This window comes from Microcaecilia unicolor, chromosome 9 (genome assembly GCF_901765095.1).
Source record: "Microcaecilia unicolor chromosome 9, aMicUni1.1, whole genome shotgun sequence".
NCBI classification, from domain to species: domain Eukaryota; kingdom Metazoa; phylum Chordata; class Amphibia; order Gymnophiona; family Siphonopidae; genus Microcaecilia; species Microcaecilia unicolor.
This window is the reverse complement of record NC_044039.1, coordinates 224,270,394-224,293,005: the sequence shown is the minus strand read 5'-3', so window position 1 is coordinate 224,293,005 and position 22,612 is coordinate 224,270,394. Positions and strand designations below refer to the sequence as shown.

The window sequence follows — 22,612 nt, the reverse complement described above, 5'->3', positions numbered from 1 at the left end:
TATTTCTACAAATAAAATATGTATTTTTAAAATTCATTTTTGTGGTGTTTACTTCTGAATATCTTTCTGTCTCCTGCTAGGATTTCTTTCACACATGACCTCTTTAGTATGTGATTCTAATCCTTTGGACTCCAACAACCGCTGGTAAATGGGGGCTCCACAGTATGTATATTTATTTTATTAACCTATTTTAAAAATCTGACATGGTTACAGCTGTCAAGAAGAGGAATCGCTCACCACTGAGGTATAACCACAAACCCATGTTTCACCTTTCACTCTCCTGTCTCTGCCAGGTTCATCCCAACAGCACAGACTTCCACCTGATGTGGACAGGAACCCACCTGAAACCTTATCTTATGCGTAATCTATTGGAATTTCAGAAGGTGAACCACTTCCCCAGGTAATTGCAAACAACCATGACCCATAACCTATTGTCCTTTACACCAGTGTTTCCCAAGTCTGATCCTGGAGTACCCCTTGCCATTCAGGTTTTCAGGTGATCTACATTGACTGTGCATGAAAGAGATTTGCATATAATGGAGGCAGTGTATGGAAATCAAGGGATACTCCAGGACTGGACTTGGGAAACACTGTTTTTCACTGATCTCCACTTTACTTGCTGTCCTGGATAACATAAGCCATTCATCCCCTTGACAATTCTGCATTGCTTATTGCTCTGAGTAATGTTGTTGATAACTTCTCTACTCTGTTGCTCGCTGTACCAGGCAATGTTGGAGATAGCTTTCTGACCATCGTCTGCTATGGATAAAAGTGGCAACCCTTTCCTTCCTGCATCTTTAAATACTTTGATTAATATTGGCAATATTTCCCCTCTTCATACATCCTTCAATGTCCTGGGTAACATCATTGATATTTTTGTCCCCTTCCTTTCTTCCTCACAGTTTCAGGTAACCTGGCCAATTCCATCCCCAGCCACCATTGCAAACTGCCCTGGATAAAATTGGGCATCTGTTCAGGGTAAAAGTAGGGATTTTGACTTTGTCAAGATAAATCATACTTTTTTATGTATACTTTTATTTTTTTACACATTAGTATATTTTATTATCATTTATTAAATCATTTTTATTAATGCATTTAAATGATGTGATGATGTATATTGTTTTTATGTATATTTTTGATTTCTCTACACATTAGCATATTTTATTTGCCATTATTTCTTTACTATTAATTTTTTATATTTTTTTTATATATATGTATATATTTTTTATATATGTGTATATTCTCTTGTAGAGTCCTGATGCAGGCCTAGCGTCTGAAACACAACGTTTGTGTCGAGTCTTTTTTATCAATAAACGTTTGATTAAAAGTGTTCATCTCTGAGGAGGAAGTGACGTCACGGAGGTGAATGGCTGCCTAGTCTGTTAGCTCCTACACTTCCCCACCTCATTGCAGCACCACATGCGATAATTGCTACCTGTTTTCACAAATAACTCCTCGGGAAACTTGGAGGGAGGTCTGCTGGTAAGAATGAGCAAAATCGCTTCATCACAGCCTCGGGGGAGCGAGCGTACATCGAAGAGACGGACGGCGAGGAGTCTTTCGCGCCCTGCCTCTCCCGCAATGTCTGACTCTGACTCAGCTGTCTCCCATGTGGCGCCGCGCTGCTCCGCTTCTAAGAAAAGCCTGTCGAACGACATTGCTAGATGTTTGGAAGTGCTACGAGAAGAAATCAAGGCGTCCCGTGTGGAAATACTGGAGCATGTGGACGCCATCAGCTTGGACTTAAGAGAGCTGGGAGGTAGAGTGGAAACCTTGGAAGAGCGGGTAGACGAGCAGGAAGAGCAGCAAGGGGCGTTGGGCTTGCGAGTTTCTCAGTTGCAGGAGCAATCTGAAGAAATTAAATATTGTGATAAAGTCACCTCCAGGATAGTTGGGTTAAGGCAGCTTCAGTCTGAACTACAAGTCCCAGAAGGCATTGCAGGCAAGGAGCCAGGGGGTGAGTTGGAAAACCCGGACTGGACTCCTAGCTGCAATAAGGGAGGACATGGGTGTAAGCTAACAGGAGGTGTAGATTGGCTGCCACTAGGTGGGAAGAGAATTGGGAAACCCTGTGTGCAGGAGCTCCTCATTAGGCTAATGCTCAACTCAGCTGGTATGGGTGTGTAGAGATGCTAATGAGTGGAGAATGATTGGTTGTGAAGGCAGAAGCCAGGGATTGATTAGGCAGGTGGGAAGGAGTCAGTTCAGGTCAGGAGAGAGAAGCAGAAGGAGAGAGGCAGTTGCAGGCTGAAAACCCTTGGGCAGGGAGGTCCCTAAAGTACTGAAGCAGGCTGAGATTCCTTGGGTGAGAGGAAGTCCCAAAAGTATTGAATTCACTGTGAAGCTGATGCAGGGGAAAACCATTGGGTAGAAGGAGTCCCTAAAATATTGAACTCTCCTGAAGGTAAAGAGGATAGAAGGTAGAACTGCTGCTGGGTGACTGAACTGGGATGATGAACTGAAAGAACTGTTTGTCTTGGGAATTGAATTACTGTTTATTGTGCACTGGATAAAGAGCCCAGACTGAATCCTGTAAGCCTGTATTGAATCCTGGTATGTGCTATGCTGCTATTGGAACTGTGTACTAGAAACCTGCATGGAATAAAAGTTCTTAAGATTGAAGTTACTGGTGGACATCTGTTTCTTCACTGTACCGGGAGCCTGTGGCTGGAGGAGATTGTTCTATCCTTGGCTGCACAAGAGAGGTACCTGGTTACAATATAAACTCAATGATCTGGAAAATCAGGGAAGGAGACACAGCTTGCGGTTCCGCGGGATCCCTGAGGGCGGTCATATGGAGGATATTCAAGTGATTGTGCGGACTTTATGTGAAAAAATAATGGGTGAGACCTGGGAGCCAGCTGCAGCGGCTATTGATCGGGCACATAGAGTGCAGGGTAAACGAGTGGACAACAAACCCAGGGACATCCTTGTTCGTTTTTCCTCTTATGCGTTTAAAGAACTGTTATGGCAGAAGGCACGCCAGCTTTCTGCCCTGGATTATAACGAAGCAAGGATTTCTGTGTTTCAAGACCTCTCAGGGTTCACACTAGCGCAGAGATGGGCTATGAAGCCGGTAATTGAGATTTTGAATAAAGAAAAAATTGCCTACAGATGGGCTTTTCCATTTGCTTCAAGCTCAAGGGAAAGCAGTATCGGAATCGGAAGGTGGTGGATGTTTGGAAGTGCATGCACGAGGCGGGCCTGACTGCGTCAGAGATGATACCTACTGAGATGGCACCTACGACCAAGGCACACCTGCAGAAGTGGAAGAGAGTGCAAAAGAAGTCGAAATCTTGACTGTAAAAACGGGACTTGGTGTTATATTTTCTAGGTTTGCCTATTCTATTGCAAAGTACTGGCTTGTTTAATAAGTGTGGAGAGAAGGTTAGGCGGGTAAAGTAAAGGGGGGTCCTAAGGAATGAGACGGTGGTGTATATTAGCTTTGAAGTTACAGGGTGGGTGTGTGATTGAAGTGTGGGGTGGCGTGTTTGATTTGTGGGTTACTGTCCTCTCACTTCCCATGCAGTGCCGGAGGGTATTGTTTGGTGGGTGGAAGGAGAGAGAAGGGGGGAGGGGTTGGGAGGTAAGGGGGGTGGGCTTGGTGGGAGGGGGGGATAGTGTGTGGGGGGGGGGGGGGAGGATGTAGGGTCTACTCTAAGCCTTTCATCAAAAGATTGGTTGGATCTGAGACTGTCAAATGATGGGCTATAAGTTTTTCACGTATAACATAAAGGGGCTGAACTCTCCATACAAAAGACATGCTTTACTATGCGAATTAAGTTTGCAGAAACCACATGTGGTCTTCTTACAAGAAACTCATTTCCTCAGAAGGCATGAGTGGTTATTGTCCTCGAAACAATACCCGCAGGTGGCTTACGCTTCTGATGTAACAGGGGCTAAAAAAGGGGGGTGGCTATTATGTTTCATAAAGATGTACAGGTGCAGCTTTTGCACTCGAAACGGGACAGGGAGGGTAGATTTCTATTTCTGCATGTTCTGCTGGAGCAGGAGGAATATACACTAGTAAGTGTGTATGCGCCCAATGAGAAACAGGAACATTTTTTCTTGCGCCTCCAGCGGGAACTGCAGGCTTTTGCTAAAGGTAAAGTGCTGGTGGCAGGAGATTTTAATGCCACGATGCAACCGGTAATTGATAGATCTGCTCCTCCTGCTCCGACAGATTGTAGAATCTCTCAGGGTTTGAAAAACTTTGTAGATGGGATGGGGCTGTATAATGTGTGGCAACTGGGGAATCCTAGAGGGAGGGACTACACTTTTTACTCTCATGTGCATCTCACCTACTCTAGATTGGAGTACATTTTTCTTGATAAAACACTGTCTGACCGGATGGGGGGGGGGGGGGGGGGGGGGAGACTCTCGTATAGGCCATATCTCCATATCAGATCATGCCCCGGCATGGACTATTATTCCTTTGTTGAGGGAAGAGGTGAGAGAAAAGAGATGGTCATTTAACAATAGCTTGTTACAAGACCTGAACCTTAGGGCCAGTTTTATTCCAGTCTTGAAGGAATTTTTCAACATTAATATAAATTCGGGACTGCCATTGGACACGGTGTGGGATGCCTTTAAGGCTGTTTCGAGAGGGCATTTTATCAAATGTGCGAGTCAAAAGGCTCGAATCCATAAGGCACGCTTGACTCAATGTATGGAAAGCTTGGGGATTTTGGAGAGCAGATACAAGGCATCAGGCTCGGTCTCTGACTTCCGAAAGCTGCAGGTGGTGCGATTGGAAATAGCTGCGCTGCATAAAGATAGTTTACAGTTTGTGCACGCAAGGCTGAATCAGGTTTGTTATGAATATACTAACAAGCCTGGAAGGCTGCTGGCTACCAAATTAAGAAAGCTGAGATCGGACCGGCATATTTTGAGAGTAAAGGATGCTAAAGGGATGTTGACACACAAGTCAGGGCAGATAAGGGATAGTTTCGCCCAATATTATGAGACTCTATATAAGGAGGATGCTGCTGTACAGACTGGGAAAATTGATGAGTATCTAGCAGCAAGGGGGACTATCGGTTCTGTCTGAAGTGCAGAGTGGGGAACTTGAAGCCCTGGTGCGGGTGGAGAAGGTCAATCGGATTATTAAAGCATTACCAACGGGAAAGGTGCCAGGGTTGGATGGATTCACGAACGAAATCTATAAGGCATATGGGAGGGAGCTAGCACCTTTCTTGACGCTGATTATAAACTCTGTGAGAGATGGGGCATCTCTTCCCAAGACTATGAGGGAGGCATGGGTGGCGGTAATACCAAAGCCGGGGAAGGACAAAACTGAGTGTGCTTCGTACAGGCCCATTTCGATACTCAATGCGGATGTAAAGATATTGGCAAAGGTGCTGGCAAATTGTTTGGGGAATGTGCTTCCTAGCTTAATTCACCTGGACCAGGTTGGCTTTGTAGCTAAGAGACAGGTTATGGATAATATACACCGAACAGTGGATCTCCTATATGCAGCTCAGACAAAAAACCGGCCAGTAGTATTGCTCGGATTGGACGCAGAAAAGGCGTTTGACCGAGTTCACTGGGGGTATTTGGACAAGGTACTGCACAGAGTGGGGATTGGTCAGTTTTATAGATCATGGGTCCAGGTGCTGTACTCCTCACCACAGGCTTGTGTGCGAGTCAACGGTGGGAATTCGGGGTTGTTCACGTTGGGTCGGGGGACCCGGCAGGGCTGCCCGTTGTCCCCTTTACTATTTGATCTGGCCATGGAACCCCTGGTGGCAGCTATTCGAGAAAATGACGACATTAATGGAGTGAGGGTGGAAGCGCGGGAATACAAAATCGTATTGTTTGCAGACGATGTGTTACTGTCCCTCACAAACCCACTGGTGTCTCTTCCCAACGTCATGAAGGTGCTTGATGATTATACCCGGGTATCAGGTTACAAACTAAATGCCAGTAAATCTGTGGGACTAGCGGTGGGGGTACCACTGGGTTTGATGGAAATATTGAAAACGTCTTTTGCATTTAAGTGGGATGATTGTGCATTAAGCTATCTAGGGGTGAAACTGCCGAGTGATTTGTCTGAGCTGTTTGCTGTTAACTATCTGGCTGTCAAGAGGGAGGTGCAGAGGGACTTAGACAGATGGACGTCTGTGGGCTTATCCTGGTTCGGGAGGCTTGCGGCATTTAAAATGAATGTTTTACCTCGTCTTTTGTATCTATTTCAGGTCCTTCCCTTGCGGGTGTCTAGATCTTTTCTCTCGGGACTGCAAGATATTCTGATTCGATTTGTCTGGAACCGGAAGAGACCGAGGTTGCCCCGTGCCTTGTTGTATAAGAGCAAGCGTGAGGGAGGGTTGGGGGTACCGAACCTGTTTTGGTACTATTGTGCGGCGCAGGCAAGAGTGGCAGTAGACTGGTTCAGGAAGGATGAATGCAAAGTGTGGGTAGATATAGAACAGTCCTTAGTGGGGTCTCGGAAATTAGGGCATCTAATGTGGATTGATGGTAAATACAGAGGGCAGGTGGACAGGTTCCCACTCACAGTGCAAGCCACGTTCTACTATTGGGACCTTATGTTTACAGAACGCCAGCCATTGGTGTCAGGACTGGCACCAATAGTAGACAACCCGTTGTTTGAGCCTGGCATAGGAAACAATATTTTTTGTAGGTGGGCTGACTCTGGTTTGGATATGTTAGGACAGCTGCATGTGGGAGAGAATATTTGTACCCTTTGAGACACTTCTGGAGGACTTTGGGCTCCGGTCAGGGGATAGGTATGCTTACACACAGCTGCAGCACTTCCTGAAAGGGAAAGATTATATAGGATGTTTGCGGCGGGATACACACCCGATGGAAGAGGTATGTGTAGACTCGAGAGGTATGAGAGGATTAATATCCTTCCTGTATGCACATCTGATGAAAGGTGCTAAACCGTCCCTTTTACATAGAAAGAGGTGGGAACAGGAATTACAGTTCACTCTATTGGAGGAGGGATGGAAGACTCTGGAGAAGGGGGTTCTGAGATCCTCTGTAGCGGTGGCTATGCAAGAGAGCACAATAAAGGTCTTTTACCGTTGGTACCTGACACCAGTAAGACTGTATCATATGTATGCCCAGGTTTCAAAGGGTTGCTGGCGGAACTGTGGGGCTGTAGGGACCATGGGTCATATCTGGTCTTGCCCCAAAGCGCAGGCATATTGGAGAGGGGTGCAATCTCGTATTCAGAAGTGGGTGGGCAGACCTGTACAGTGGCATCCTGTAGTTTTCTTGTTCGGAAAGCGGCCAGAGGGTCTTACTTCAGATCAGTGGTTATTGTTGAGGGGATCTCTCAACGCAGCTCGAGTAAACCTAGTGCAGCACTGGAAATCACCGTTGGTTCCCTCTATGTCGAGATGGCTAACCAAGGTTCGCTTCAAGTGCACAGAGTTTCCAGGTGCTTTTTGGCTAGGATCAGGCGACCCTCAGGGGGAGGAATGCTGGCTTCGGCCTAACCCCTGGTAAGCCTTTCCTCAGCTGAGAGGTGCCCAGCTCTACCACCGGCTGCCTTTCAGGTGCTGTGGAGGACTTGCAGCTCATCTGCATATCCTTACAGCCTTCTCCGGGGTGACACCCAGGTCCACTCCGATCCACTCAGGGCCTCCGCTCTAGATGCCGCGCGCCGTTCTCTTTACATCTAATCTTCTTCCCAGTTGCTAAAGTACCTCAGTCGTTTATGGCCCCTATTCAAATTCGCTTCCTAGCCCTGTCCCTTCCTAATCTTTTCCCTCACCCCCTACCTCTGTCCGCTACAGGAACTCACTGCCCATCCATCGACTTCATCACCTCACCTTCTCTTCTACCTTCTTCCTCCCTCTTGGCTTTTAATCTCCGTCTCTTTTTTCCCACCATTTTGCCTTCCCCATTCCACCTAAATACCTCTCGCCTTCGTGGCCACACCTCTCCTACTCTCCTCCACTCTCTTTTACTCCTTCTCTTACTCTCAGCCGGTGACATCAATCCCAATCCTGGCCCTCCTCACCAACTATTATCCCAACTCTACAGATCTCACCGCGACCTCTCTAACCTCATCTCTATTCCTCTACTCCCCTCCTCTTCTCTGCCCTTCTCTTGCGCCCTATGGAATGCCCGCTCTATCTGTAACAAACTCCCCTATATCTAGGACCTCTTTATCTCGCGTCACCTCCATCTGCTCGCCATAACAGAAACCTAGCTCTGCCCTGATGACTCTGCGTCAGTCGCAGCCCTCTGCCAAGGCGTTTATCTTTTTTCACATACTCCTCTCCCTGCTGGTCGCGGGGGCGGTGTTGGACTACTTCTCTCTCCCTCCTCCAGATTTCAACCCCTTCTTCCACCTCAATCTCACTGTTTTTCCTCCTTTGAAGTCCACTCTATCCGCCTTTTCTCTCCTCTGCCTCTTCGAATAGCGGTCATTTATCGTCCCCCTGATAAGTCCCTTTCATCCTTTCTCAGTGACTTTGATGCCTGGCTTGCCTTCTTCCATGATCCTTCCTCCCCCTCTCTCATCCTTGGTGACTTTAATATTCCTGCTAATGATCCTTCCAACTCTTATATTTCCAAGTTACTCGCTTTAACATCCTCCTTTAATCTCCAACTATGCTCCACCTCCCCCACTCATCAAAATGGTCACTGGCTTGATCTCATCTTCTCCTCCAACTGTTCACCCTCTAGTTTCCTTGCCTCTGATCTTCCCATCTCTGATCACCATCTTATAACTTTCACACTTAAATCTCCTCCCTCCCAGTCCCGTCCTATCTTATCTAATTTATCTAGGAATCTTCACGATATTGACCCTTCATCTCTATCCTTTCATGTTTCGAACCTCCTCTCTACTGTGGCACCATCCATGTCTGTCAACGAGGCTGTTTCTTCTTACAACAATACTCTATCCTCTGCCTTAGACGCACCTTTGATGACCCGCCCTATAAGGCGTACAAAACCCCAACCTTGGCTGACTTCTAATATCCGCTACCTACGTTCCTGTACCCGCTCCACCGAATGCCTCTGGCGGAAATCTCGGGCCCTTGCTGATTTCTTACACTTTAAGTTCATGCTGACCTCCTTCCAATCTGCCCTTCTACGCGTCAAACAGGATTATTATATCCAACTGACCAACTCTCTTGGCTCTAACCCTCGACTTCTCTTCACCACATTGAACTCTCTCCTCAAGGTGCCCCTCCCCCAACTCCCCCTTCATTATCTCCTCAGACCCTTGTTGAATTCTTTCATGACAAGGTTCAAAAGATAAACCTTGAATTCTTTACCTCGCCACCTCTCCCTCCACTAGTCCGTTCCCCTCTCTCTCCTTCCCCTCATTCCTTTTCCTCCTTTCCTGAAGTTACTATAGAGGAAACTACACTTCTCCTTTCTTCCTCAAAATGTACCATCTGTACCTCTGATCCCATTCCCACCCACCTTCTTAATGCCATCTCACCTGCTCTTATGCCTTCTCACCTGCTCTTATTCCTTTTATCTGTCACATTCTCAACCTCTCACTTTCCACTGCAACTGTCCCTACTGCCTTTAAACATGCTGTGGTCACACCTCTCCTTAAGAAGCCTTCACTTGACCCTACTTGTCCCTCTAATTACCGACCCATCTCCCTCCTTCCTTTTCTCTCCAAATTACTTGAGCGTGCTGTTCACCACCGCTGCCTTGATTTTCTTTCCTCACATGCTATTCTTGACCCACTACAATCTGGTTTTCGCCCTCTCCACTCAACCGAAACTGCGCTTACTAAAGTCTCCAATGACCTATTACTGGCGAAATCCAGAGGTCTCTATTCCATCCTCATTCTTCTTGATCTTTCCGCTGCTTTTGACACTGTCGATCACAGCATACTTCTCGATACCCTGTCCTCACTTGGATTCCAGGGCTCTATCCTTTCCTGGTTCTCTTCCTACCTCTCCCTCCGCACCTTCAGTGTTCACTGCTGGTGGATCCTCTTCTACTTCTAGCCCTCTGCTTGTCGGCGTACCTCAGGGTTCTGTTCTTGGTCCCCTCCTCTTTTCTATCTACACTTCTTCCCTTGGTTCATTAATCTCATCCCATGGCTTTTCCTACCATCTCTATGCTGATGACTCCCAAATCTACCTTTCTACCCCTGATATCTCACCTTGCATCCAAACCAAAGTTTCAGCGTGCTTGTCTGACATTGCTGTCTGGAAGTCTCAACGCCACCTGAAATTAAACATGACCAAAACCGAGCTTCTCATTTTTCCCCCCAAACCCACCTCCCCACTCCCCCCGTTTTCTATTTCTGTTGATGGCTCTCTCATTCTCTCTGTCTCCTCAGCTCGAAACCTTGGGGTCATCTTTGACTCTTCTCTCTCCTTCTCTGCTCATATCCAGCAGATCGCTAAGACCTGTCGTTTCTTTCTTTACAACATCCGTAAAATCCGCCCCTTTCTTTCCGAGCACTCTACCAAAACCCTCATCCACACGCTTGTCACCTCTCATTTAGACTACTGCAATCTGCTTCTTGCTGGCCTCCCACTTAGTCACCTCTCCCCTGTCCAATCGGTTCAAAACTCTGCTGCCCGTCTCGTCTTCCGCCAGGGTCGCTTTACTCATACTACCCCTCTCCTCAAGTCGCTTCACTGGCTCCCTATCCGTTTTCGCATCCTGTTCAAACTTCTTCTACTAACCTATAAATGTACTCACTCTGCTGCTCCCCAGTATCTCTCCACACTTGTCCTTCCCTACACCCCTTCCCGTGCACTCCGCTCCATGGACAAATCCTTCTTATCTGTTCCCTTCTCCACTACTGCCAACTCCAGACTTTCGCGCCTTCTGTCTCGCTGCACCCTACGCCTGGAATAAACTTCCTGAGCCCCTACGTCTTGCCCCATCCTTGGCCACCTTTAAATCTAGACTGAAAGCCCACCTCTTTAACATTGCTTTTTGACTCGTAACCACTTGTAACCTTTCGCCTCCACCTACTCTCCTCTCCTCCTTCCTGTACACATTAATTGATTTGATTTGCTTACTTTATTTTTTGTCTATTAGATTGTAAGCTCTTTGAGCAGGGACTGTCTTTCTTCTATGTTTGTGCAGCGCTGCGTACGCCTTGTAGCACTATAGAAATGCTAAATAGTAGTAGTAGTAGTCGTTATATATGTGAGATGGAGAGATTAACAGCTGTAAAACGAAAAACTTTGGCCAAATGGGAAAGGGTTTGGAAACCCTTCTTAACAGTATGCCCCGGATAAAGAGTGTATAAATGTGATGGAAGGCTGGGGGTGGGGGATAGGTGGGGGTGGGTGGGGGGGGGGGGGTTGAGAGAGACGGGGGTGGGGGAGGGTTAGAGTTAAGAGTTAGGGGGATTTATTCATCATAAAAATGAAAAATCTTGAAGTAGAATTTGCATCTGTTATAGCATTATGATTTTGATGGTGTTTTTCTCTATGTCGAGTACTCATTGTTTGACTATACATAATTGTGGAATATGGTACTGTACTGAGTTGAAGATGTTCTGTTTTGGTCTTACAATGCTTAATAAAAACTTCTATAAGTTAAAAAAAAAAGTGTTCATCTCTCCAGTCTTTGGTATCCGTGGTCAACCTCCCACTCATTCTCTTTACGCTTTTGTGTTTTTCCGTGGGGCGTTTGAGTTCTCCGTCTCAGGCGGATTCTTCTGGATAAAATTAGGGATTACTTCACAGACTATCTTCTGTGTACAAACAATGTGATTTACATATTTTATGCAGGTAATTTTTCTGTCCCTACTGGACTCACAATCTAAGTTTTGCACCTGGGGCAATGGAGGGTTAATTGACTTGCCCAGAGTCACAAGGAGCTGCAGTGGGAATTGAACCCAGTTCCCCAGGTTCTCAGCCCACTGCACTAATCCTCAGGCTACTCTTACACTAAAAAGTGGTGGTTTTGTTGGAGGAGCCATCTCTGGCTGCAGTTTGTAAGCGACATCCTCTCCTGAGGGGCAATAGGAAACCAACTTGCACCTTTCCCTTGCACCTAGACATTGGTGAACTTGTGGAAGCTGAATGGCAGGTGCCGGATTCTGGGCTGAAGGCCAGCAGAGCCAAGGTCAAATTGTATCAGCTCCCCTTTCCTGAGCGGGAGAGGTTCACCTGCCGAAAGTGGACTCCTTGGTGACAGCAGTCACCAGAAAGACCACCCTCCCAGTGGAAGGTGGAATGACCTTAAGGGACCCACAGAACTGCTGTATGTAGATCCTCCTAAAGCACTCTTTTGAAATCTCCACGTTGGCCTGTAGGCCGCTATTTACAGGGGCTATGCGGCCTGGGCATGCATTCGTCGAGGCAAGCGGTTGCCCAATCCTGGTTCCTTGGTATCAGTAAATGCAGTGGATCACTTTATGCATCTGGAGATGGATGTAGCATTCCCAGCTGATGTAATGTATGATGTGCTTAGGGTCTCTGAAAAAAAAAATGTAGCCTTGGCAATCATGGAGAGACACCTTCTTTGGCTCGGGCTAGGCTGTGGATATGGCCTCTAATTTGTGCCTTAGCAAGCTGCCCTAAAGGGGACATTTGCTATTTGGAGAAGTTGGGATCTGGGAGTCTAAGATTTCTCATCTCCTGGAGAATGTCTAGTTTAGCTTCTGTCAGCTTTTGGCCAGGGGTCATTTCTGTGAGGCATGTAGGTAGCTTCTGTCAGCTTTCGGCCAGGGGTCATTTCTGTGAGGCGTGTAGGTAGCTTTTGTAAGCTTTCAGCCAGGGGTTATTTCTGTGAGGTGCATTAGTACCATCTGTCAGCTTTCAGCCAGGGTTCATTTCTGTGAGGTGCGTAGGTACTGCCCAAGTAGAGCAAATGTTCCCTAAGGGGAAGGCTTTGGTTTACAACCCAGCCCTTTCGAGGCAGCAAACATGGTCGGGGGAGGGGGCGCAGGGAGCGCTGAGACAGTGGTCAGGGACCCTGGGGTTTCTGTCCTGCAGCCCAATGAAGGTTTGGGGACCTGGGGGTCGCTTGTGGCTCTTTTAACGAAGATGAGTCCAAATAACGTAAGATCGGTGGGTTCTGAAGGTGGTTTGGGAAGGTTATTCTCTGGAGTTTGCTCGTTCCTTACCTGATGCTTTTCTTGTGTTCCCATCTTGCTCCCTGGAAGGTAGAAACTGTGCATTCAACACTGGATCAGCTGTGTCTGTTGAACGCGGTGGTACCAATCTCTCTCCACAAAAGGGGCTTGGGACAGTATTCTATCTATATTGTGGTCCTGAAGAAAGAGGACGCCTCCTGGACGAGGGTTATGGGGTAATGGGAATAACTCAAAGTATATAAACGTGAAAATGTTTTATTCACCTGGACCCTGGGACCTGTTACCTCACAGGCCAAGATCCTCAGATGCAACAGTTTCTCTTTGTTAGTAACAGTCCTTGAGTAGTCTTCTGGCTAGCAGACCAAGCAGTCTGTGGCTGGTGGGGCTGCCCTGCTCCAAATGCAGCCTGTAAATTCCTCAGTCTTCTGAGACTCGGATCTGGCCCCAACCAGGCCTCGGCAAGACTTGCAAGTCTTAACAAGAAGCAAAAGCTGGCTTACCTAAGCCAGTTTACAGCAGCTAAACGTATTCTGTAAAGAAGTAAATTTAGGCTTCAGTTCTTCCTGTCCTTGGACTCCTTAACCTCAGTCTGGCCCTGTCTTTTAAACTCCCAGGTATTGACTCGCCCCTCCTGACTCACTTCCTCCTGGGGGCGGGGGGATCAGTGCTCTTAAGGTGGCCCAGGCTAGTTAGTGGGGGACTTTTCTTACCATCACAATCTGTCATTGTGGCAGTTCATCAGGGGGAATTCCTGACATCCCTGGATCTTAGTAGAAGCCTACTTGCATATTCTGGTCTGGATTTTATATTCCGCCCACATCACAATTAGTTTGAGGCGGATTACATAAGTAGAAGCAATCATTCTAAGAATTACAAGACCAAATTAAAACAGGTTAATCCAGAAAAATAAATATAACTATCAGGTCTATCATGGAATGCGTAGCACCTGCTTGGGGCTAATCCTGCGGCCACCTGGAGGATCTGTCTCCAGCACTGCTCAGGTCGCCTGCACTTGCTGCTTTTCTCTATACTAGCACCCTCCTCCCCACTAACTGGGTCTCACTTGCCTCTGGGTGAGTCTCCCACTCTCAAGTTATTCCCCGGTGATTTCTAGGTTATTGGGGCCACACTCTCAGGGGTCCCACAGTTCCTAGAAAACACCCACAAGACCTAAACCACAAACCACCAGGATTCTTAATCCAGGACAACAGAGCCAATAAACTAATAAGTTTTGTTGTTACAAAATTAGCACAGTGAACCATATAAAACAGATGGAAAAGTAACAGGCAATAACAGGTAACTGAATAAGGATCAATATTTAAACACTTTGTCACTACCTGGGTAGCGCCAGGGTAGTTTCAGGATAATAACTGCTCACAAGCCTTGAACAGGGTCTCGGGACAGAGATGTTTAACTCTCTGCTCCCATATTGAGACTAAAAATTAACTATTATGTGTCACACAGTCACTCACACACTCTCTTGGTCTCATACACTCAGTCTCACATAGAGTCTGTGTCTCACACACACTCTCTCTCTCGCACACACTGTATCTGTGTGAAACACACACTCTCTCTCTCTCTCACACTGTGTCTCACATACGCACTTGCACACACTCTCATTCTCACATACACACTCTCTCTCTCACACACACACACTTGCACATTCACTCTCTCTCAGACACAGTCACTCTCACATACACTCTCTCAAACATACACACTCCGAGGAAAACCTTGCTAGCGCCCATTTCATTTGTGTCAGAAACGGGCCTTTTTTTTTTTACTAGTATTCCATAAATAATAAAGGAGAGATTTTAAATAAATGGTGGAATAAAACTGGTAGTTTAAAAGCTGCTAGTCTAAGGTGCGATTGGTTTGCCTTGTGGCTTGGAACATTTTTCTGCCAAAAGAGTCCAAAGTTATTGCTTCTTTTTCTGGAGGAGCAGAAGCATAGAATCTGGTACTGTGAGTGCGCTTTAAAGCAGACTCTACCAGTAAAGAATGATGTGGTAGCTGCGTCCTTTCAAATCCTGCACATTTTTGTATGTTTACATTGTGTCCTTTTTTTTTTTTGTGGTAATTTGGACTGACAGAGGGGTCTCCCAGTTTTTTAAAAGTGGTTTTCATAACTAAATGGAGAGGAACTTTAATACCCTTTCTTAGTGTACAATCATAGTTCTGTCTGAGGTTCCTACTCTGTGTCCTGCTTGAAAGGTATAGCACAAGCCATATCATGAACAAAACCTGGAAAGGATATACTTTCTGGGGGTGGTTTTCTCCTCTGAGGTGGCAGAGAAGGATCAGATGGGAATGCCATAGGACTCCTCATCCAAGAGGTCCTGTACACATGAGCACACAATTCTGGAATACACTACCACGCAACCTGAAAATGACTTATGAATTAACCAACTTCCGCAAATTATTGAAGACTCATCTCTTTGATAAAATTTATAGAAAAGATCAAAGCATATGAAGTCCACACACTGTTAATAAATTTACGCACACTATTAATAATTTTACCACATGTATACCATTACTCATAATATTTTCTTTTTTTTTTTTTTTATAGAATGTTCTCCTATTACTATTTTGCTGTCCTATCATTCTTCTTGCTGTTTCTTTCCATTGTTCTTTCAATTGTTCTTTTCCCTCGTTGATACTTGACTTGTCTTCGCATAACTCGTCACAATGTAATTAATAACCAAGCTGCTACAATTGTACTTCCATCTTTACAACATATTGTAAGCCACACTGCACCCGCAAATAGGTGGGAAAATGTGGGATACAAATGCAATAAATAAATAAATAAATAAATAAATGATCTTTCTCCCAGGAGAGGTCTGAGTATGATTCTGCAAAATACTGCTCATGAGGAGTACATGGGAGTTTGTGCCTACTTGTACGCCAACTATTGAACTGCTTCGAGGCATCTGAGCTGATGCTGGAGAAAGCTGCTCTGCTGATGACGATATATTCACTGGTTGGGTTTGAGCTGCTCTTGATGATCAGTGTTGAATCTGTGTACAGGACCTCTCCTGTGACCGTCTCTCCGATTGTATCCATGGGCTGGGCTGATAGTAATAGCTGCAAGACTTTGCAAATGAGGCATACACATCTTCCCCAACCTGGACAACTGGTTAATCAAGGCAGCCTTCCAAGAATCGGCAAGCATCTCAATTCACTCCACTGTACGGCTCCTAGAACTCCTCAGATTTGTGGTCAGTTTCCCCAAATTACATCTTCAAAGATTTCAGACCCTTAAAAGTTCATAGGGGCTCTCCTTGTTACTATTCAGGGCAGGACTTTCCTTCCTCAACCAAAGGCAAACAGCATTCTAAATTTCACCACTCAGGTGTTCAACTCCACCCAACTATCTGCTCGTCAAATACTCTGCTTCAAGTCCATGTAACACCACTGGCATATCTCCACTTCCCTGAATTCCTCAGTTGATGCTCTCCTCTCAGTGTTCTCAATCCATGGGAGTACTATCAGCTCGCATTCGGATTATTCCACAGCTACGGTACTCTACAGTGGTGGATGGTGTCTCAAAATCTTACCCAGGGTCTTCCATTCCAGCCCCTTCTGCATCACAAAGTCCTGCGGAATGGAGGAGTGGCCTAGTGGGTGGTGGACTTTGGTCCTGGGGAACTGAGGAACTGAGTTTGATTCCCGGCACAGGCAGCTCCTTGTGACTCTGGGCAAGTCACTTAACCCTCCATTACCTGCCACATTGAGCCTGCCATGAGTGGGAAAGTGCGGGGTACAAATGTAACAAAAATAAAATAAAATTATCACAGATGCCTCTATGACAGCTTGGGGAGCACACAAGGCTCTTGGTCTCTATGAGAGAAAAGATGACATATCAACCTTCTGGAATTGTGAGCTGTTTGGAAAGCTCTCAAGGACTTCCAGAACCATGTTCTTGATCAGGTAATACTTGTTTGCACAGACAACCAGGTAACGATGTATTACCTGAACAAATGGGGAGGACCAGGCTCTTATCATCTTTTTGCCAAGCAGTCCAGATATGGACTTGGGCTTCTTCTCGAAACATCTTTATCAGAGTTGTTTACCTAGCCGGAAAACAGAATGCTATAGCAGACAAACTGAGTAGGAACCTTCAATCTCACGAATGGTCCCTCAGCACCTCTGTAGTTCACTAAATGTTCCAGCAATGGGGGACCTCAGCGATTGACTTCTTTGCTTCTCAGAACAACATGCTTCCCTGCTTTTGTGAAAGATTTGTTTCATACCAATCCTATGAAACCTCTTTGTGTGGCTTGGGATCTGAATGTCATCCTAACAGCTCTCATGAAACCTCCATTTGAAGTGCTTCGTTCTTGTCCTCTCAAATTCCTCACACATAAGGTAGTGTTCTTAATAGCTCTTAAGCTCTGGAACTCATTGTCGGAGGATATGGTAACAGTGGTTATAGTGTATCTGGGTTTAAAAAAGATTTGGACAAGTTCCCGGAGGAAAAGTCCATAGTCTGCTATTGGGATAGACATGGGGAAGCAACTGCTTGCCCTAGGATTTGTAGCATGGAATGTTGCCATGATTTGGATTTCTGCCAGGTACTTCACCCCTGTTGGAAGCAGGATACTGGGCTAGATGGACCATTGGCCTGACCTAGTATGGCTATTCTTATGTTTTGTTCCGGTTACACCTTAGTCTATCCCTTTCACCTTCATCTTATGACCTCTCATTCCAGAGTTTCCTTTCATTTGAAAGAGACTTGCCTCCTGTGCATTTGTGTTGCATAGGTATTTATATGTCTCTATCTTATCTCCCCTCTACTATTTTTATTCCAAAGTATATATATTGAGATCTTTAAGTCTGTACCCTTACACTTCGATGAAGACCATTGACCATTTTAATAGCCGCCTTCTGAACTGACTCCATCCTATTTATATCTTTTTGAAGATGTGGTCTCCAGAGTTGAACACAATATTCTAAATGTGGTCTCACCAGAGTCTTATACAGGGGCATCATCACCTCCTTTTTCCTACTGGCCATTCCTCTCCCTATTCAGCCAAGCATCCTTCTAGCTTTTGCCGTCGCCTTTTTCTACCTGTTTAAGATCATTTCATAACATCACACTCAAGTCCCGCTGCTCTTTGGTGCACAAAAATTCTTCACCCTCTAAAGAGAGATTACAAAATAAGCAATCAGAGAATAATTGTTTCAGATATTTTTCAAAAAGATATGTCTTCAGATGTTTTCTGAAAAGCATGTAAGAAGGTTGAAATTTTAGAGTGACAAACCATTCCAAACCTGCACTGCTTGGAAAGAAAAATGTTTCAAGCAATTATTCAGGTGAAGGTCCAATGTTGCACATATTGTGACACAGCTAAGCTAAGCATCTGTGTTTTCATTATTATACTTGCACTGTTGAGCTCTGTGCTTGTTTTTTTTTTATCTGTTTGTCATATTTGGGGCATTGTCATAGTATATTTAGAAACTTTGTATTGAAATCATTCAGCATATTTATATGTGGTTTGTAGACCAATGGTGTTACACAAGCTGCATAAAACACCGATGGTGGCATATGCAGGTTAGCAGCCCTATGCAGCTGGCAACTTATACAAACCTTTTGAATGCCACTTTGATTTAATTGGTCTTCCACCTTATCTGTTCACTGTTTTTTAAATATATTCTCCGAGGACAAGCAGGCTGCTTGTTCTCACTGATGGGTGACGTCCTCGGCAGCCCCTCCAATCGGAATCTTCCTAGCAAAGTCCTTTGCTAGCTCTCGCGCGCCCACGCGCACCGCGCATGCGCGGCCGTCTTCCCGCCCGAAACCGGCTCGAGCCGGCCAGTCTTCTTTCGTCCGCACTCGGTACGGCTGTGTTTTTTGCCGTGTTGAGCCCCGGAGAGTCGACCTCGCGCGTCCGGTGTTTAATCGACGTGTTTTTGCTTAGGAAAAGTTTCTTTTCATTCGGAAAGTGCTCCGGAAACCCCCTTGGGTTTCGTTTGCCCCTTCCCGTATCTCCAGTTTTTGCCCCGGTAAGTTTTCTTTCGTTGTCGGGGTAGGCCTCTTTTCGGCCTCGGTCGAGATTTTTCTCCCTTAAAGTTTTGGTGCTCCGAATTCGTCATTTCGGATTTTGACTTCGCCGGCGTGATTTTTCCGCCCATGACATCGAAGCCTTCCAGCGGCTTCAAGAAGTGCACCCAGTGCGCCCGGGTAATCTCGCTCACTGATAGGCACTCTTCGTGTCTTCAGTGTCTGGGGGCCGAGCACCGTCCCCAGAACTGTAGTCTGTGTTCCCTTTTACAAAGGCGGACTGAAGTAGGGAGATTGGCCCAGTGGAACGTTTTGTTCTCGGGCTCTTCGTCGGCATCGGCACCGGGGTCATCGTGTGCATCGACGTCATCAGCGTCCAGACCTTCTTCCTTGGCTGCCAGTGCATCGAGTGCATCGAGGCATCGGCCCTCTGCATCGGCGCCGGGACATCGGATAGCTGCATCGACGTCGGTGGTACCGGGACCTCGTCTCCTGATGTCGTCGGACGGTGGTGCATCGAGTGGAGTGCAGGTGAGGGCTGTCCATTCCCCTGCTGGTGGCGGTGAGCCCTCGGGTGGGTCTCCTCCTACCCTGAGGGCTCCTGCGGTACAGCCCCCCCGAGACCGACCTCCTTCGGCCTCGGCCCCGAGGAAGCGACGGCTGGATTCTACGTCCTCCTCGTCGGTGCCGGGGAGCTCCGGTGACATGCTTCGGAAGAAGTCGAAGAAGCATCGACACCGGTCCCCTCCCCGCGTCGGCACCGAGAGCTCTGGGTCGCCGAGGGAGTCGGCACCCAGCAGACATCGGCACCGAGAGGACCGCTCACCCTCTGTTCAGGAGGTGTCGATGCGCTCCACTCTGGACAGCCCGGAACAGCCTCCACGCCCGGAACAGGTTCTGACGTCGACGCCTGCATCGACCTCCATGCCTTTCTCTGCAGCCGCTCTGAACGAGAGCCTCCGGGCCGTTCTCCCAGAGATTCTGGGAGAGCTGTTGCGCCATACCCCTCCGGTACCGGCGGTGCTTGCGCCTCCGGTACCGTCGAGCGTGGCGCCGGCTGGCCCGTCGCCCGGGGTGAGGTCCCCGACGTCGGTACCGCGTGCGGTGCCGACTGCGGCCACCTCCCAGGAGGGCTCCCCGACTACGTCGGCGGAGGGAGCTTCGCCGATGCGGGCGAGGGAGTCTACCTCTCGACGCCCCCATCGTGGACGTGGCTCCGCGGAGTCGAGCCGGGCACGGTTGCAGACGCAGGTCCGTGAACTTGTGTCTGACACCGAGGGTGAGGCCTCGTGGGAGGAAGAGGAAGACCCCAGATATTTCTCTGACGAGGAGTCTGAGGGTCTACCTTCTGATCCCACTCCCTCTCCTGAAAGACAGCTTTCTCCTCCCGAGAGTCTGTCTTTTGCTTCCTTTGTCCGGGAGATGTCTACGGCCATCCCCTTCCCGGTGGTTGTGGAGGACGAGCCCAGGGCTGAAATGTTTGAGCTCCTGGACTATCCTTCTCCACCTAAGGAAGCGTCCACTGTTCCCCTGCACCATGTCCTCAAAAAGACATTGCTGGCGAACTGGACCAAGCCTTTAACTAATCCCCACATCCCCAAGAAGATCGAGTCCCAGTACCGGATCCATGGGGACCCAGAGCTGATGCGCACTCAGTTGCCTCACGACTCTGGAGTTGTGGATCTGGCCCTAAAGAAGGCTAAGAGTTCTAGGGAGCATGCTTCGGCGCCCCCGGGCAAAGACTCTAGAACCTTAGACTCCTTTGGGAGGAAGGCCTACCATTCCTCTATGCTCGTGGCCAAAATTCAGTCTTACCAGCTCTACACGAGCATACACATGCGGAATAATGTGCGACAGTTGGCGGGCTTGGTTGATGCTCTTCCCCCTGAGCAAGCCAAGCCTTTTCAGGAGGTGGTCAGGCAGCTGAAGGCGTGCAGAAAATTCCTGGCCAGAGGAGTTTATGACACTTTTGATGTTGCGTCCAGGGCCGCTGCTCAAGGTGTGGTGATGCGCAGGCTCTCATGGCTGCGTGCCGCCGACCTGGAGAATAGAATCCAGCAGCGGATTGTGGACTCGCCTTGCCGTGCGGACAACATTTTTGGAGAAAAAGTCGAGCAGGTGGTAGAGTCTCTCCACCAGCGGGACACCGCATTCGACAAGTTCTCCCGTCGGCAGCCTTCAGCTTCTACCTCTACAGGTAGACGTTTTTTCGGGGGAAGGAAGACTGTTCCCTATACTTCTGGTAAGCGTAGGTACAATCCTCCTTCCCGACAGCCTGCGGCCCAGGCTAAGCCCCAGCGCGCTCGCTCTCGTCAGCAGCGTGCGCCTCAGCAAGGCCCCGCGGCTCCCCAGCAAAAGCAAGGGGCGAGCTTTTGACTGGCTCCAGCAGAGCATAGCCGACATCCAAGTGTCAGTGTCGGGCGACCTGCCAGTCGGAGGGAGGTTGAAAGCTTTTCACCAAAGGTGGCCTCTCATAACCTCCGATCAGTGGGTTCTGCAAATAGTCCGGCAAGGATACACCCTCAATTTGGCCTCCAAACCTCCAAATTGTCCACCGGGAGCTCAGTCTTACAGCTTCCAGCACAAGCAGGTACTTGCAGAGGAACTCTCCGCCCTTCTCAGCGCCAATGCGGTCGAGCCCATGCCATCCGGGCAAGAAGGGCTGGGATTCTTTTCCAGGTACTTCCTTGTGGAAAAGAAAACAGGGGGGATGCGTCCCATCCTAGACCTAAGGGCCCTGAACAAATATCTCGTAAAAGAAAAGTTCAGGATGCTTTCCCTGGGCACCCTTCTCCCCATGATTCAGCAAAACGATTGGCTATGCTCTCTGGACTTGAAGGATGCCTACACACACATCCCGATACTGCCAGCTCACAGACAGTATCTGCGATTTCAGTTGGGCACACGCCACTTCCAGTACTGTGTGCTACCCTTTGGGCTCGCCTCTGCGCCCAGGGTGTTCACAAAGTGCCTAGCTGTAGTAGCAGCGGCACTTCGCAGGCTGGGGGTGCATGTGTTCCCATATCTCGACGATTGGCTGGTGAAGAACACATCCGAGGCAGGAGCCCTGCAGTCCATGCAGATGACTATTCGCCTCCTGGAGCTACTGGGGTTTGTGATAAATTATCCAAAGTCCCATCTTCTCCCAGTGCAGAAACTCGAATTCATAGGAGCTCTGCTGGATTCTCGGACGGCTCGCGCCTATCTCCCAGAGGCGAGGGCAAACAACTTGTTGTCCCTCGTCTCGCGGGTGCGAGCGTCCCAGCAGATCACAGCTCGGCAGATGTTGAGATTGCTGGGCCACATGGCCTCCACAGTTCATGTGACTCCCATGGCCCGTCTTCACATGAGATCTGCTCAATGGACCCTAGCCTCCCAGTGGTATCAGGCTGCTGGGGGTCTAGAAGACGTGATCCACCTGTCCACGAGTTTTCTCGAATCCCTCTATTGGTGGACAATCTGGTCCAATTTGACTCTGGGACGTCCTTTCCAAATTCCTCAGCCACAAAAAGTGCTGACAATGGATGCGTCTCTCCTGGGATGGGGAGCTCATGTCGATGGGCTTCACACCCAAGGAAGCTGGTCCCTCCAGGAACGCGGTC

At 47.8% G+C, this 22,612-nt stretch overlaps 1 protein-coding gene across 1 annotated transcript in view; it reads left to right on the top strand.

Moving 5' to 3' along the window:
• The window catches only part of TTLL5 (tubulin tyrosine ligase like 5), a 482,374-nt gene that overhangs the window by 35,857 nt on the left and 423,905 nt on the right, over positions 1-22,612 (top strand). The window contains exon 5 of the mRNA XM_030213729.1: positions 294-400. Within this exon, the coding sequence (XP_030069589.1) occupies positions 294-400 (107 nt within the window). The remainder of the gene's footprint in view (positions 1-293; positions 401-22,612) is intronic.